The sequence below is a fragment of the Populus nigra genome, chromosome 4, assembly GCF_951802175.1.
Source record: "Populus nigra chromosome 4, ddPopNigr1.1, whole genome shotgun sequence".
Taxonomy (NCBI): Eukaryota; Viridiplantae; Streptophyta; class Magnoliopsida; order Malpighiales; family Salicaceae; genus Populus; species Populus nigra.
The window spans coordinates 24,128,168-24,145,170 of record NC_084855.1 but is presented as its reverse complement, the minus strand read 5'-3'; the positions used below and the strand labels follow the sequence as shown (position 1 = coordinate 24,145,170).

The 17,003-nt window shown below is 36.7% G+C and overlaps 1 protein-coding gene and 1 long non-coding RNA gene across 3 annotated transcripts; both read left to right on the top strand.

Moving 5' to 3' along the window:
- The first annotated feature begins 212 nt into the window (after window positions 1–212).
- LOC133692628 (CLIP-associated protein) lies at window positions 213–11,630 on the top strand. 2 transcript variants are annotated; one of them, XM_062113707.1, is made up of 21 exons: window positions 213–820; window positions 1,663–1,818; window positions 1,919–1,981; window positions 2,086–2,154; window positions 2,383–2,548; window positions 3,386–3,547; window positions 3,804–3,901; window positions 4,038–4,112; window positions 4,199–4,267; window positions 4,346–4,431; window positions 4,529–4,646; window positions 6,107–6,205; window positions 6,295–6,652; window positions 6,853–8,648; window positions 8,788–8,889; window positions 10,015–10,119; window positions 10,220–10,294; window positions 10,371–10,439; window positions 10,565–10,633; window positions 10,807–10,908; window positions 11,163–11,630. In XM_062113707.1, exons 1-21 carry the CDS (start codon window positions 488–490, stop codon window positions 11,322–11,324), a joined length of 4,332 nt encoding a protein of 1,443 aa, XP_061969691.1. In that variant the 5' UTR covers window positions 213–487; the 3' UTR covers window positions 11,325–11,630. The 2 variants fall into 2 exon arrangements, with proteins under 2 accessions (XP_061969691.1, XP_061969692.1); XM_062113708.1 differs by lacking the exons at window positions 213–820; window positions 1,663–1,818 and having other exon boundaries at window positions 1,957–1,981; window positions 2,057–2,154.
- A 323-nt stretch (window positions 11,631–11,953) lies between these two features.
- Window positions 11,954–12,798, top strand: LOC133690858 (uncharacterized). The gene is made up of 2 exons (XR_009841518.1): window positions 11,954–12,317; window positions 12,423–12,798. It is a non-coding gene; the product is annotated as an uncharacterized LOC133690858 (long non-coding RNA).
- Window positions 12,799–17,003: the final 4,205 nt, after the last annotated feature.

Genomic DNA, 17,003 nt, shown 5'->3' with positions numbered 1-17,003 from the left:
ATTAAAATAATATATATATTTTTTAAATTTATTTTTAATATTAGCACTTTAAATTAATAAAAAAATATTTTAAAAATTCAGAATTTGTTGCCAAACACACCCTAACAACTCTTCCAACCCACAGTGGCACATTCCGTAAATTAACCGCAAAACTGGTGGCAAAACCGCAACCACTCCAACCCCCACCATTTTATAGTTAGAGAGAGAGAGAGAGACAGGGAGAAAAAAGAAAAGAAAAGAAAAAAAAGCGTCGCACTATCTCCTCCTACTCCGCCTGTCAAAGCAGCGGAGCCACTTTACTTCACTCTCTCTAAACCACCACTTTCTCCTCCGCTAAATCTTCCTCTCTTTACTTCGCTGTCAACAACACAGCCTCTTCGATAATCTTGTTTAATCCTCATTAATTAACTAAATTAAGTTAAATTCAGTTAATTCGTCGTCAGATCTGAGCGAACCGCACCAGATCCGACAATCAAGAGACTTCAAAATGGAGGAGGCGCTGGAACTGGCGCGCGCGAAGGACACGAAGGAGAGGATGGCAGGAGTCGAGAGGCTACACCAACTTCTTGAAGCTTGTAGAAAGAGTTTGAGTTCGTCCGAAACGACGTCGCTTGTCGATTGCTGCTTGGATCTTTTGAAAGACAACAATTTCAAGGTTTCTCAAGGTGCTTTACAGGCGTTGGCTTCTGCTGCTGTTTTGTCTGGTGACTACTTTAAGTTGCATTTCAATGCGCTTGTTCCTGCTGTTGTTGAACGCCTAGGTGACGGTAAACAGCCCGTTCGTGACGCCGCTCGACGCCTCTTGCTCACTCTTATGGAGGTTTTTCTTACTTTTCACTTTTTTTTTTCAAATTTGAAATGTTTTTATACACGCACACACACACAAATGGTTGGATTTTTATTTATTTAGTTAAAAGTTTAAACTGTAATTAATTTGATACTTTGTATCTAGTTAAGAGAATTAATTATTTTTTTAATAGTAAACTGTTAGTTAATTTTGCTGGTTTTAATTAATCTTTCACTTTGAAAGAAAGATTTACTGAATTTGTTCTGAGTAGAATTAAATTATTTGAATTAAAAGTCATTACGATTGATTACTCTCTTTCATTGATCTCAATTGAATTACTGTTTTATCCTTGGGTTGAAATCGTAATAGCATAATACCATGCATTAATTTAGGTTGACATTGGAAGAATATGAATAATCTGGGATCTAAAAGCACCGGTTCATTCTCTTTGTAGTAGAGATACTTTTTCATCTTGTCCTTGTAGAGCGGCTCGAATCTTCTCTAAAAATTAGACCGAGTTTCTTTGTGCATAACTTATCTTGATAATGGCCTACGTATACATTGTTAATTTTAGTGAAGGAACACAAACACTCAGTTGTAGTTGTAGTTGTAGATGGTTATTTGAATTTTGTAGCTCAGCAGGGACAATAGTACAGGACTTGTAAAATCTTTATAATTTAGACACGGGGTAGTGGCAATGTATCTGATTGGTGTTGATTGAGTATATGTTTGGGTGGAATTTGTTATATTTTTTTCTTGCCTCTAATTCCATTAGGAGTCAATGACACCATGCTCATGAGTTGCAAGTTTGTGTGTGCACAGAGAATGGACAAACATTAAATATGGGGTTATATCAATATGCGTTTGTGATTCAGGTTTCGTCGCCTACAATCATTGTTGAAAGAGCTGGCTCGTTTGCCTGGACGCACAGAAGCTGGAGAGTTCGGGAAGAGTTTGCTCGAACAGTAACATCTGCAATTAATCTTTTTGCATCTACTGAGCTTCCTCTTCAGCGGGCTATTCTACCTCCTGTATGATCCAAAACATTTCTGATTTTCCAAAGTTACACCTTTTGCATAAATAGTTCTTTGGGTGGAGATAAATTAATTATTGAAAAATTTCTTCAACCAGATTTTGCAGATGTTGAATGACCCGAATCCTGGTGTTAGGGAAGCAGCTATATTATGCATCGAGGTCAGTGGAAGTTGTTGCATTGTCGTTCCCATGTTATTGTTTCTGCGAGCTTAACTATTTTTCATTGCTTTTCAGTCGCATTAATCCGACTATTCCTCTTTCAGGAGATGTACTCACAGGCTGGGCCCCAATTCCGTGACGAGCTTCATCGCCATCATCTTCCTAATTCCATGGTGAAGATTTAGCAAAAACCAATCTGCAGTTCCCTCTTCTATATTATTAGGTGCTAGGATCTTCAAATGTAGGCTAGTTTGGTCTTTAGTGCTCATGTCCACCATATCTAGATGTAATGTAGTACTCATTGAAATTATTCTCTGATTAATGAATGTCTTACCACTGCCTGCCAAAGAAAGGAAGCTATAGCTTTATTTTTAACGTGGTAGTACAATACATCACTGCAGATGAAAGATATCAATGCCAGACTAGAGAGGATTGAACCACAAGTACGCCCTTCAGATGGACTTGGCGGTAACTTTGCTCCTGTTGAGATGAAGCCCACAAGCCTTCATCCCAAGAAAAGCAGTCCAAAAGCCAAAAGTTCCACGAGGGAGATATCTCTTTTTGGAGGTTAGCATTCTTTTATCTAAAATATTGTGGATGTTAAGATATCCTAGACATTATTATGGTCCGTTTGATTCTGTGTTATTTAATACTTGCTGTCCTCAATTGTATGTTTTTGTCTTTCTCCAATCATGGTAAATTAATAACTTTAACATCCCCAGGGAGCACATCAATTTGGAACATTGAGTGTAGAATTAATGTTCATCCCCTCCTCTACTTGGAATAAGTTGGAAAACTTAAATTTGCTTGAAACAGCTTCCAAATAGCTATTTTGTGCCTTTGTGTTTGCATGGAGCCTTTTATTATATCTCGACAAAAGTCTTCACAACAATTGTATCAAAGCCACTTCACCTGTTTGATCAAAATTAGTTGTATCTTTAGTTTAGGAATTATTATAAACATTAGGATGAAGATTTTCTTGATTATCAGTAAAAATTACTACAAGTTTTTTATTTTTATTTTTTTATATTTTTATGAATGAATCCCATGATCCTCTGCCATGTTCCCATCATTTTCATCCTCATGTTGTTGCAAATGGTCGATTAATTTGTTTGGCCAACGAGGAATTTGTTTACTTATTTTTTTTTATTCCTGTATATTTTTTTTTTCTAATTTCTTATTCTTGGAATCCGCTATAATCGCATCAAATGAAATCTTTAATTTTTTTTTAAATATTTTGTGGTATTAAAACATTTCTTTAATTCAATTCTTGATGTTGCAAAAAATTGTGTATACATTGATACAAGCTACACTGTAGCTAGTGTCCTTGTTTGGCGAAGTAAGGAAAACTGTTATAGCATGAATTATTGTTGTTCACTATGGTTGATATTTCACATTTTGCAGCGGAGAGTGATGTCACAGAGAAACCCATAGAGCCAATTAAAGTTTACTCAGAAAAGGAGCTAATTAGGGAATTTGAGAAGATTGCGGCTACCCTTGTTCCAGAAAAGGATTGGACTATCCGCATAGCTGCCATGCAGAGAGTTGAAGGCCTTGTTTTGGGAGGTAGCCCTTCTTTTTTCTCCTTGTATCCTTCTTTCCCTGCCAAAGTATTATGCTATCAGATTATTGTTAGCCTGATCTATGATATTCTGTTAAATCTTCTTATTTCTTATAATTAGTAGAATGTGCAATTGAATGATTGAAATTGTTGGAAAATCCCTTCTGCCGATCATTCGGGGATGCTTAAAGTACACAGACTGAGGTTCTTTTTTTCAATAATTTCCTCAAGAAAGGGATGTTAATGATTTCTTCATATCAGGTGCTACTGATTACCCATGTTTTCGGGGGCTTCTGAAGCAATTTGTTGGCCCTCTAAACACACAGTTATCTGATCGAAGGTCTAGCGTAGTGAAGCAGGTCAGCCAGCATTTTCTTCTGCTGTAGATGGTGGTTTATATATTTCTTCTTTTGGTCTCTTCCTTTAGAGATTAGCTCCTCATCCACCAGTTTAAGGTTTATAGTTGCTAAGTGTGTGTGTGTTTGTGTTTTCAAGGCTTGCCATCTATTATGCTTTTTATCGAAGGATCTGTTGGGAGATTTTGAGGCATGTGCCGAGATGTTCATTCCTGTAAGTTACTTTCATTTTTATTTCACTGATTGTTGCAAATCTAATATGCTCAAAGAGTTCTGTTAATTCTGTGCTATGATAATCAGGCCCTTTTCAAGCTCGTTGTGATTACTGTACTTGTAATTGCAGAATCTGCAGATAACTGCATAAAAACGGTAATGGATTTTTATTATTACGTGCAAAAAAATTCTTTTAAATGCTACTCCCTCACAGTTTCCTTTTTGGCTTCTCAGATGTTGCGTAACTGTAAAGTTGCTCGTGTGCTTCCTCGCATAGCTGATTGTGCGAAGAATGACCGCGCTGCAGTACTCCGTGCAAGGTAAGGCAATGCGACTTGTTCTCCAAGTCTGGTATTCGATTTTTTGTCTAGGATATAATTGATTTTGGTCACTATTATGTCTCTCTTTGGATTGCAGATGTTGCGAATATGCACTATTGATACTTGAACATTGGCCCGATGCTCCTGAAATACAGCGATCTGCTGATCTCTATGAAGATCTGATAAGATGTTGTGTTGCAGATGCAATGAGCGAGGTATGTGTGTTCAGATCTTTGATGTTGTGCATGCATGTATGTTTGTCGTGTCTTTCAGTTTTTCAGGCTATTGCGTTATGATTTGCTTTGCCTTTCATGCTTCAACAAGCAAAAACTGTGTTCTGATGAAGTTTTTCTCAACTATTTTTTTGTGAATGAGTATAAAGGAAAATATATTGAAGGGACCTTGTGGATACTGGCCTAATCTAACTTCAGAGAGGTGGAAGTTTAGTTTCAAAATGATGTAAAGTGCAGACCACAAATGGCTGAGGGTAAATATACATCTGGTAGGATATAATTTCAATTAGCTAACAACAAGCATCTCTAAGAGAAGGAATTGTTCAATTCATTTAATTTTAACATCCGTGACTGTATCGAGGAGCTTACATCGGGTGGAGCTGTCAAATGGTAGGAGTAATTGGGTTTTTTCTCCCGCACAATAACTGGGTCAAGTTGGAGATGGTTGCTAGACCCAAAAGACTTGAGATGTTGAAGATGGCAGGATAAGTAATTAACTTTACTGCAATTTTGTGTGCTTGCGTGGGATGTGAGGCATGGAGAGCATAGAAATGGACCTGTATGGAATGTGGCTCTGCTATGTCTGGTGTGGAGCATTTTGTGTGAGAGGACTAATCACAGTTTTGAGGATGCACAGTGTGAAGCAACCATTTTATATGTTCTTTTCTGTTTCTGGCTTCCTTGGCCTGCCAAGTTTTGCACTTATTTTCCCCTGATTTCCTACTATGGCCTAATCTTTTCTGCCATATTCACTAGTTACTTTCTTTTCCCTTGTCTTCTTTCATGGAGCATCTCTTGTATATTACTGATACTTTTATGGTCCTGTCTTCCTTTAAATACTAGATCTTTGCTGCATTTCTCTGTTAGGGTAAGACTTGGCAGTGTTTCTGAAACTATGAATGCATCTTTTCTCTCAATGAATGTGAGGAAGAACGTAGAAAGTTTCATCTAGGTGGAATAATGATCAGAACTGTATCTTGATTCTAGAATAATCTTTGTTAATGCTGCCATGGAAGGAATTTTGGATTGCAAGAGCATGAATCTTGGCTTGAGATGAAGTCAGTTGTTTTGTATGTTTAGCTTCCTTCTAGCCAATCTCCTTTGGTTCATCATGATACTATATATTTCAGCATGAGATGTATTTTATTGGTCTATGGACTTTTCTTTTATTCTCTCAATCATTGGTTTTCTCTGTAAGGCTCCAACACCCAAGAAAAAAATGATTTGAAGTGGATGAGTGTTCTATGTATATTATATGATCAGCTTTGATGAGTTGTTATATGTCATAAAATAAGGAAAGTTTCTTCCATACAGTTCCTCTGTATGATGCATCTGTTGTTTATACTTCTTTTTCTTATTTTGTTTCTCACCTTATGTCCATCAATTCTTAGTATGTGTCTGTGAAGGCTCTGGAAGTGTGCCTGATATATGTAACTTGGCAGGTGCGCTCAACTGCAAGGATGTGCTACAGAATGTTTGCAAAAACTTGGCCAGAGCGTTCCCGTCGTTTATTTATGTCCTTTGATCCTGTTATTCAACGGGTATATTCTTGTGTACCCAATGCATATATCTTAATAACTTCACTGATTAGATCATATTTTCCTTATGTGTTCTTTATTTTTTGGCACAGATTGTTAACGAAGAGGATGGAGGCTTGCACAGGAGGCATGCATCTCCTTCCATCCGTGATAGAAGTGCTCAAACATCATTTACCCCTCAGGCATCTGCGGCTTCACATGTACCTGGATATGGAACTTCTGCTATTGTTGCAATGGATAGAACTTCAAGTTTATCCTCTGGGACATCTCTGTCTTCTGGTCTTTTGCTCTCACAAGCAAAGTCCCTTGGTAAAGGTACTGAACGTAGTCTGGAAAGTGTGTTGCACGCTAGTAAGCAGAAGGTCACTGCAATTGAAAGCATGCTTAGAGGTTTGGAATTATCCGACAAACAAAATCCTTCAGCTCTCCGTTCATCAAGTTTGGATCTAGGTATCAAATGACTTTGCCTGTCAATTTTCTTCCTCAATCTCATAAATTATTTGTCATTTTCAGTATACAAGCCTTTTCTTTAATTCAACAATAAATCATTCTAAAAAAGAATACACAATTTGTTTTCAAAATGATTGAGGACTGTAGCTTCACATTGTTTTGTGAACGGCTAAATTTCTCTCTTATTGCCCCTAGTGCAGGAGTTGACCCTCCATCATCTCGTGATCCACCATTCCCTGCATCCGTTCCAGCCTCTAATCATCTCACAAACTCTTTGACAGCAGAATCAACTGCTTCTGGTATTGGTAAAGGCAATAACCGCAATGGTGGCTTGGTCTTGTCTGATATTATTACCCAAATTCAAGCTTCCAAAGATTCTGCTAAGCTATCATATCGGAATAATATGTCAGCCGAGTCTTTGCCAACATTTTCATCATATTCAACAAAGAGGATTTCTGAAAGAGGTTCAGTTGAAGAGGACAATGACATTAGGGAACCTAGGCGATTTGCGAACCCACATGTAGACAGACAGTATATGGACACGCCTTACAAAGATTTAAACTACAGGGATTCACATAGCAGTCACATCCCCAACTTCCAGAGACCACTTTTGAGAAAGCATGTGGCTGGACGAATGTCTGCAGGCAGGCGAAAGAGTTTCGATGATAGTCAACTCTCACTTGGAGAGGTGTCAAGTTATGTAGAAGGTCCAGCATCTCTCAGCGACGCATTGAGTGAGGGACTTAGTCCAAGTTCTGACTGGAATGCTAGGGTTGCTGCTTTCAATTACCTCCATTCTTTGCTGCAGCAAGGCCCAAAAGGTGTTCAAGAAGTAATTCAGAATTTTGAGAAGGTAATGAAGTTGTTTTTCCAGCATCTGGATGATCCGCATCATAAAGTTGCACAAGCAGCTCTCTCGACACTTGCAGATATTATTCCATCTTGCCGAAAGCCATTTGAGAGTTACATGGAACGGATCTTACCCCATGTTTTCTCCCGATTAATTGACCCCAAGGAGCTAGTCAGGCAACCTTGCTCCACAACTTTGGAAATTGTCAGCAAAACTTATGGGGTTGATATTCTTTTACCAGCATTGCTCCGTTCACTAGATGAGCAGAGGTCACCAAAAGCCAAATTGGCTGTTATTGAGTTTGCCCTCAGTTCATTTAACAAGCATGCAATGAACTCTGAAGGCTCTGGGAATACTGGCATTTTGAAGTTATGGCTTGCTAAGCTGACACCGTTAGTACATGATAAAAATACTAAGCTCAAGGAAGCTGCTATTACATGCATTATATCGGTCTATTCACACTTTGATTCCATAGCTGTCCTCAATTTCATTCTTAGTTTATCGGTTGAAGAACAAAATTCCTTGCGACGAGCCCTTAAACAGTACACTCCTCGTATTGAAGTGGACCTAATGAACTTTGTGCAGAGCAAGAAAGAGCGACAGCGATCTAAGTCCTCTTACGACCCATCTGATGTTGTTGGAACATCATCAGAAGAAGGATATGTTGGTGCATCAAAGAAGAGTCACTATTTTGGAAGGTATTCTGGTGGTTCTGTTGATAGTGATGGCGGCAGGAAGTGGAATTCTACCCAAGAATCAACCCTGATATCGGGAAGTATTGGCCAAGCAGCTCCTGATGAAACTCAGGAGAACTTGTATCAGAATTTTGAGACTAGTTCTAATACTGATGTCTATAGTTCAAAAAATAGGGATTCGAATTATGTGGTTGGTTCTACCGGTCTGAACTTGGGATCCCGGCCTGGCCGGCTGGAAAACATGGACAATGGCCTTAACTTTGAAGGGCTGTTGACCCCAGGTATGGACATTAATGGATTGATGAGTTCTGAACCTCTGCGTGCTGCTGAAGGCTATGGGCATGACAATAATGTTCTTTCTGAGTTGGACCTTAATAATCATAAACCTGCAGCTGTGAAGATTAATTCTTTGGCTGACACCGGTCCTAGCATTCCTCAAATTCTTCATCTGGTGAGATATTTAACATTGACGATTTCCTTATTGATAATTAATTTTCCATTAAAACTGCTTATATATAGTAACATAGTTAGTTTAATAGAAATAATTGATAAAGCATCTCAATGAATACTCACCTCCCTTTTGTTTCTAGATATGCAATGGTAATGATGAAAGCCCTACCTCAAGTAAGCGTGGTGCACTTCAGCAGTTAATTGAAGCTTCTATGGCTAACGATCCCTCTGTTTGGTCCAAAGTATGCTCATTTTCAGTGCCCCCCCCCCCCCTCTTTCTCTCTCTCTCTCACACACACACACACACACACACAAATGCACGCGCGCACTCGCACTCATTTTTCTGGCAGGCACTATTATGCAATAGGGTGCTTCTTGGTGATAATTGAGAAACTAGTTCTTGGAATTTTGCATCTTTTATCAAGCTTGTCCATGATTCCTTGTCTCTATAGTGGAAGAGTAATGCTAGGGGTACTCAATTTTTTGTTGTTGCAAACTTCTTTACTAAATGACATGGCATCTTGTAATTGTTGTTTTGTTAACCACTCAATCCATTATTATAATTTTTCCATTAAATGTGAATTTGTACATTCCATGATTAGAAACACCTTCCTATATAGTAAATACCATGTCATTTAGTAAGAAAATCTCTGTAAAAAGATTGAAGTTCCCCTAGCATTATTCATAGTGAACAGCTCTTGTTGAATGTTCGAGGGACTCCTCAATTAATTGGACAGGTTCAGATTTTGGGAAAATGAATTTCAGTTTAATTTTTTATATAAAAAAACAAAGAAACGAAAAGTTGATAATGATTGTGTTATTATAGCCAACGGCGCTGCCTCTTTTGTCTGATGGTTGCCCTGTCCATCCTGCAATTTTGCAAATGGGATGAAGTCTGTCCAGGTTTAGAGCCTGGCATCTGTCTTTACTTGGCCTGGAATTAAGGGGTGTGAGGGGCATAATGGTAGATGTGCCTTGTGTCTTTACTCTGGTAGTAATATTTGTTTAGAAAAATTTAGCTGGAATGATTTCAGGATGTAAGTCTTTCTAGCGCATTTAAACCATAATGTGTGGCTCCTATTAATTATAATTAAGAGCTATGATCTGATGTTTATTAGGATTGTGTGTTTTTCCATCATAAAAAGGGACACTGCAACATTGTGGGAGTCGACATTATGATTAGCAATAAAATTTACTGTCTGCTACTACTTCTGCAGATTGAGTTTTCGTACATTGATCATTTTGTGCTCTCATGGTCATTCTATTTGTCATGTTCTTCTGAAAAAGTGTCTTGTTTGTGCGAGTAGACACTTTTGTGCTGTTATATCAGTTCTAGCTTAATGTTGATGATTCATTTATAATTTCAGTACTTCAATCAAATTTTAACGGCTGTACTGGAGGTGTTGGATGATTCTGATTCATCAATCCGAGAACTTACTCTTTCACTGATTGTGGAAATGCTAAAAAATCAGGTGCATCATCATCTTTATGTGATTCTGAATGAAATGCTCCCTTTGTTTATTTAGTAATAATCATTGCAAAATCTTTTCTTTTTTCTTGCCATGTTTCCAGAAAGATGCCATGGAAGATTCTATTGAGATTGCTATTGAGAAGCTGCTTCATGTTACAGAGGATATTGTTCCAAAAGTAATTCTCTTTCCAAACATGTGCTGTGATTATTCTTCTTTGCTTTATGTCTCATTGGTTTCTGGTCCGTATCCAGGTTTCCAATGAAGCCGAGCACTGCTTGACTGTTGCATTGTCTCAGTATGATCCATTCAGATGCTTAAGTGTATGTGGTTGTGATATTCTGTGTCTCCCTCTCTAGGCATTCTCATTTTTTCTTAAATAAGAGTTTATGGATATGTTTCCTGTAACACTTGCATTATTCTGATGCTGGCAATAACTGATTCACAGGTAATTGTCCCTTTATTGGTTACTGAAGATGAGAAAACTCTTGTAACCTGCATAAACTGTTTAACTAAGGTATTTCACTTAAACCATTGACTAAATTGAGAAGGATTAGGTTTTGATGTCTTATGCTATTCCATACCGTCTGTTCATTCTCTAAACACAGTTTCATTCAAGTATCAAACTGGAAACTCTGTGCTATATTAATAAAGGATTGGTTGTTTTTTACTCTTTGTTTTCCACTTCAGCTTGTGGGTCGTCTTTCACAAGAGGAGCTGATGGTCCAGTTACCATCATTTTTGCCTGCACTTTTTGAAGCTTTTGGAAACCAGAGTGCTGATGTTCGCAAGGTAATAGGGAACTGTTTGTCCTTGTTTGATAGTTCATTTTTCTTGCTTTACAAATGCGTTAGCTCGGGTATAAATAAACAAAAAAATGATGATCGAACATATCACAATTAATTGGCAATGACGCTATTTGTCAGTGACCAAGTGCCCTGTCAAACACCTTGACATCCTCTTTCAGGGGTTTTTCACTTCCTAAGAATCTGTTTTTGTTTTCTAGTTCTTAACACATTATTACGTGTTGGTGTTTGGTGCTGCAGACTGTGGTTTTCTGTCTGGTGGATATATATATCATGCTTGGAAAAGCATTTTTGCCGCACCTGGAAGGGCTTAACAGTACACAGCTGCGTTTGGTGACCATTTATGCTAATCGGATATCACAGGCAAGAACAGGTACTGCAATAGATGCTAGCCATGATTAGTTTGGTTTCGTCTAGGAAGGAATTGTTGGTTTGTGGTGCTGGTTAATTCATTGTTGTGTATTTTGTATATCTGTGAGAATGCGTTGTGAGAGTGATTATCTTCTTTTCCGTTCTCATTTTCTTTTTGATCCCTCGGTATATTGATTTCCCGTTTCTTTTGTGTGCGTGTAAACCCTCGTGTTTGTTTGGTTTGGATGGAGGGAAGAGTGCTTCAGTGGGAAAGAAAAATTGATTGTATTATTTTGCAAATATTTTGTAATCACTATTTTGGGAAGAGTATTAGTGATATGAAAGAAATTTTTTATCCCTCGTGGAAGTTGATTTGTGCTTTATTATGGTAATGGAAAGATATCCACACCAAGCACTTTTTTAAAATAAAAAAAACTTTCCTTATTGAAGGAGGCTTGGAAGAACAGTCAGTTCAGTACCTGGAAACCTTGTTCATTAAACCCGGCCGGCCTAGTGGGTTGAACTGGGATTTGACTTGAGCTGGTTTCATTATAAATAGAGGTGATTTAGTCGTTTTAATTCGGTTTGATCCATGATCAAAACATGATACAAAATTGTTGATATTTAAAAAAAAATGAAATGCTGTTAAAAAATAATTCAAAATTATTTTTTTTTGTTATAAAAAATTTGGGTTAATTAATAATTGATATTTGTATTTATAAAAACAAATTACGACAAGGGTAAATCAAATGAAGAAAGTTGCTTGAAACGGCTATCAATCTATCTTAGCGTCTTAGTGACAGTGGTGAATCGAACGTGGCTAGAAACTGCTGAGAAATCTTCTTGGTTTTATGAAGGCATGCGTGAGAACGAAGAAGAAAGAGTCAAGTAGTGGGACTGCCATCCTCCTATGACATGCAATGCTGGGCAGTATTTATCTCTATTGTTTCGCGAACCGTGCAGAACTCTGTTTTACTAAGCTAATTTCCTCCACCTTGTGTTTCTTCCGTCCTAGTTGATCAGAATTTTAGAGGGTTCATAATAGTAAGTCATGTTCTTTAATGATGATTGTATTGTCGTTGATAATTAAAGAGTTCAGTGAAAATGATGTGCATGCTGAAGTAAACATGAATTTCTGTAATGTATTAGATCAAGAACAGTTCATCAGAGTTAAGCTGTCAACACAATGGGATTCGAGGAAGAAAATATGTTGTTCATCAAAAACATTACCGACGACAAGAAAGGATGGAGGTGTTCATTCCAAACTGATCCACATGGACAGGGATGTTATCACTCCTTTCACTGCAAATACGAAAGCCATGCTCTCCTGCATTTCGAAACATTTTTTTGCTGGAACATGTTTTGCTGGTGTAAAATATTATGAACACGGGAAAAGAAGGAAATATTTATTTTGTTTCCCCTGACGGTCAAGGGTTTATTTAAACTTAAATTCCAGATATGCACAGAGACAAGAATGGAAGTAACCAACAGTAGCCTGCTCGTCGAGAACGTGGTGATTTTTCAATTTTATGTGTTTTAATGGGAAAGGCAAAACAAAATCTGATATACTATTAAAAGAAAGAAAGAAAAATCTAGCAACCAGTTTTTCTGAATCCTTCTGCATAGCCACTTTTCCGCGAATCTCGGTTTTCTGACAAGACTTATTGCCATTGCCTGTGCATTTTGCTCACTGGAATTCTGAAAGTAGGTGGAAAAGGTTAGCCCTGCTCCGCCTACGCCATGTGCAGGCACTTGCATTGGCATCAACACTAGCTTTGCAAGACTTTGCTGGTAAGCCCCTTGCATTTCTCTTTGAGCTTTGGGATTATTACCCCCGGTATCCCTGTTATATTTTGTTTCGAGAGTTTATTTGGGTTTATTTTATTATTTTATTTTATTTATATTAAGTAGTTTTAATTAATTGGTTGAATCTAATAATTAGATGTTTATGATTATGATATTTATATTTTTCTCTCTCAACTTATGAGACAATTTTGATGAATTAAATAAAAATTGCAGAATTTTATATTTTTTTAACCCCTATTCTCCTTTTTTTTTTTTTTTTGCCTTTTCTTCTCTTTCTTTGCTTGTAATTCTTTACTTCTTTCTCTCCTGCTTTAATTCTTTTGGTTCATTGTTCCGCGTTAAATTTGGTGTCGGTGCTTAGAGTTTTAATTGTTCTTATAGTTAAATGATCTATAGGCTTATTTAAAAGAGATTTATTCGAGAGAGTTTGAGCTCTTATACAATGTCTATTCTGTTAACACCTAAAAAAGATTGATAATGACAAATGTATGTAGATAGCTGAGCCATCAATAGAATTGCAATCAAGTATTGTTTTCTCATTTCTTGATTGAATGACAAACTAAATATGATGGCAGGAGCTCAAATTTTTTCTAAGATTAACCTGAAGAGTGAGTATCGTCAGATTAGAATCCGTCTAGGAGATGAATGAAAAACTGCATTTAAGGCTAAGAATGGATTATATGAGTGGCTAGTCATGTCTTTTAGCATTTCCAATGCACCAAGCACTTTTACGAAAGTAATGACATAGGTGTTTAGGCCATTTATAAGAAAAATCTTGATGGTGTATTTTGATGATATCCTTATTTATAGCCAAATCAAGGAAGAACATTTAAATCATCTTATTCAAGTTTGTACCACCCTACGGAAGGAAAGTTTGTTTGCCAATGTCAAAAAGTGTTCTTTCCTTACAGATCAAGTGGTTTTCATAGGTTTTATAGTTTCATTTAAGGGAGTCTCCATAGATCCCTAAAAATTCCAAATGATAATAGATTGGCCAAAGCCTAAGACTATTCATGAGGTTTGTAGTTTTCTTGGGCTTGCGACTATTTATCATCGTTTCATCAAATGATTTAACACCATCATATTGTCTATTACAGATTGTTTGAAACAATGTGAGTTTTAATGGAGTAAAGGAGCTAATAAGACATTTGAGGAGGTTAAGAAAAAGATGATGGAGGCCCCAGTAATGCGGCTCCCCGACTTTACTAAGGTGTTTGAAGTAGATGTGATGCCTCGAGAGTTTATATAGCTAGGTGGAGTACTTAGTCAGGAACATCATCATGTAGCTATTTTATTGAGAAACTTAATGAGGCCAAACAAAAGTACTCAACATATGACAGAGTTTTATGTGATGGTTCAAGCCCTATGTTATTAGCATCATTATTTGCTACCATATGAGTTTGTTCTTTACTCCGACCATGAGGCCCTTCGTTATATCAACTCCTAAAAGAAACTCAATCATAGACATGGTTGTTGGGTTGAATATTTGCAAGCTTATTCATTTGTTTTGAAATATAAATCTAGAATGGAAAATAAAACTGCAAATGCCTTGAATCGTCGGGTAATGTTGTTATCCATGATGAGTGTTGAAGTTACTGGATTTGAGAGACTCAAAGAGGAGTATGAATCTTGCCCAAAATTTGGAGAAATATACATGACTTTGAAGGATGAGAATAACCGTGTTGTAAATGGTTATCACCTCCAAGAAGAGTATTTGTTTCAGGATAATAAACTTTATATCCCGAAAACATTCATGCGTGAGTTTTTGATATGAGAGATTCATGCTTGAGGTCTTTCAGAACACTTTGGAAAAAAATAAAAGCATTGACGAGGTGGAATGTCAGTTTTTTTTGTTTAGTTTGAAAAAAGATGTAGCTAAGTTGATAGGTTAATGTCAAACATGTCAACTAGCCATGCATAAAAAACAGAATACTAGTCTTTACACTGCATTGCTTGTTCCTATTTGCCCATGGCAGGATGTAAGTATGAATTTTGTACTTAGGCTTCAACGTGCTACAAAGAAGCATGATTCTATTTTTATGGATGTCGATCGCTTCTCTAAAATGACCGATTTTATCCCTTGTACTAAGATTACAGAAGCTTTCAAAGTTGCAAAACTCTATTTTGACGAGATTGTCAAGTTATATTGTCTTCCCTAAACCATAGTCTCGGATAGGGATGTTAGATTTACAAGTCATTTCTGGAAAATCTTTTGGCATATGGTGGGAACTAAATTGAAGTTTTCTAGTGTCTACCACCCTCAAACTAATGGTCAAACTAAGGATTAAATTAATAGGAGTTTAGAAAACCTTTTGAGGTGTCAAGCGAATAATCATAATAAGAATTGAGATTTGGTTCTTCATACAACTTAATTTGCCTTTAATAATTATGTCAATAGGTCAATAGACATGAGTCCTTTTGAAGGTGTACATGGTTACAAGCCTCATAAACCTTTAGACCTTTTTTCCATGTCTCTTCATGCTAGGGTGTCTGAGTCAGCCAAGTTTTTTGCACATAGAATTCAAGATTTGCATGTTGAGATCACTAAATAGATTCAAACAAGTAATGCACAATATAAACTTCAAGCTGATTTACATAGACGACAAAATAAATTTAATGTGGGAGACTATGTTATGATATGGATTAGACCTGAGCGGTTTCCTTCGGGAACTAATAAAAAATTGCATGCACGTAGTGCGGGGCCATTCAAAGTGTTACAATGGGTTGATCCAAATATGTATGTTCTTGATTTTGACATTAACTCTATATTTAACATTGAGAATTTAGTTGTCTATCGGAAACCATATCCTATTCCAAATGATTCCTTTGAGATGCCACCTAAATTCTATCCTGAAAATCCTATTGAAACCTTTACCCCTTACACTTTGACCTCAACATAAAAGGATAATATTGATGCTATTTTAGATGAACAACTTGTTTTTACCAATAATGGTAAGGTTTAACGGTTTCTAGTTCATTGGGTGGGCTAATTTGATTCTGATTGCACTTGGATCACTATAGATTCTTTGTAGCAGATTGACCTAGATCATTAGGAGTACTATTAGAGTTGCCCATAGCTACACTCGATGGGGTCAAGTTTCTCCAATCTTGAGAGAGTTGGTGGGGATACTAGATTCACACTGATTATTACACGAGTATATAGACAAAAAAGATGTATGATGGCTCAACCTGTCACTCTTTAGTTGAGAGACTGGGTCCATTTAGACCTTTTTTATAGTTTTATTTTATTTATTTGAATTATTTATATTAGATATTTTTAATTGATGGGTTGAGTTTAATAGTTAGATCTTTAAGGTTTTGCTATTTATATGTTTTTTTTTATGCAATTTGGATACTTTGAATAAAAATTAGAGAGTTGCATAATTTTGCATCATTCTTCTCTCTTCTTGTGGCTTTTTCTTTTTTTTTTTTCTCTACTTTTAATTCTTAGTTTTTTTCTTTAAAAACTTCTTTCTTTCTTGCTTTAATTTTTTTGGTTCATTATTCCGCATCAAATCTCCAAACAGATAGAAGATTGAGGTGTTTTTCTGCTGAAAAACGCTTCTCTTACTAGTTCTTCCATTTAATAAGCTGCATTTATTATGTTTTTTCTTTCCATTATTGCAACTGACGAATCATTGATAACTGCACTTTGTTTCTAAAGAAAAACAAAGAAAATATTTTTCTTTCATGCTTGTTGCTGCATTCGGGTTGTTTTGTCGTTGTTACTGTTATCGGCGAGAAAATACCATCCAGGCATAAACTCTGTAGATTAACATTGAGACAGTCCAATCTTGTTGCCCGTTATTAGTCATGGTCTTGATCTTGACAGGGTTTACAGATACAATTAACAAGTTGGCTAATATAGACATTGAACAAAACTGTTAGCTCTGCCGATCAAGGGCAAATTTATGACCTATAGAA

Excerpts from the sequence above, each read along its gene's own strand:
- LOC133692628 (XM_062113707.1), top strand. The coding sequence starts at position 488 with ATGGAGGAGGCGCTGGAACTGGCGCGCGCGAAGGACACGAAGGAGAGG. Across the intron at positions 2,549-3,385 it reads GGAGATATCTCTTTTTGGAG|CGGAGAGTGATGTCACAGAG; the intron begins GTTAGCATTCTT and ends CACATTTTGCAG. Across the intron at positions 4,432-4,528 it reads GCTGCAGTACTCCGTGCAAG|ATGTTGCGAATATGCACTAT; the intron begins GTAAGGCAATGC and ends TTTGGATTGCAG.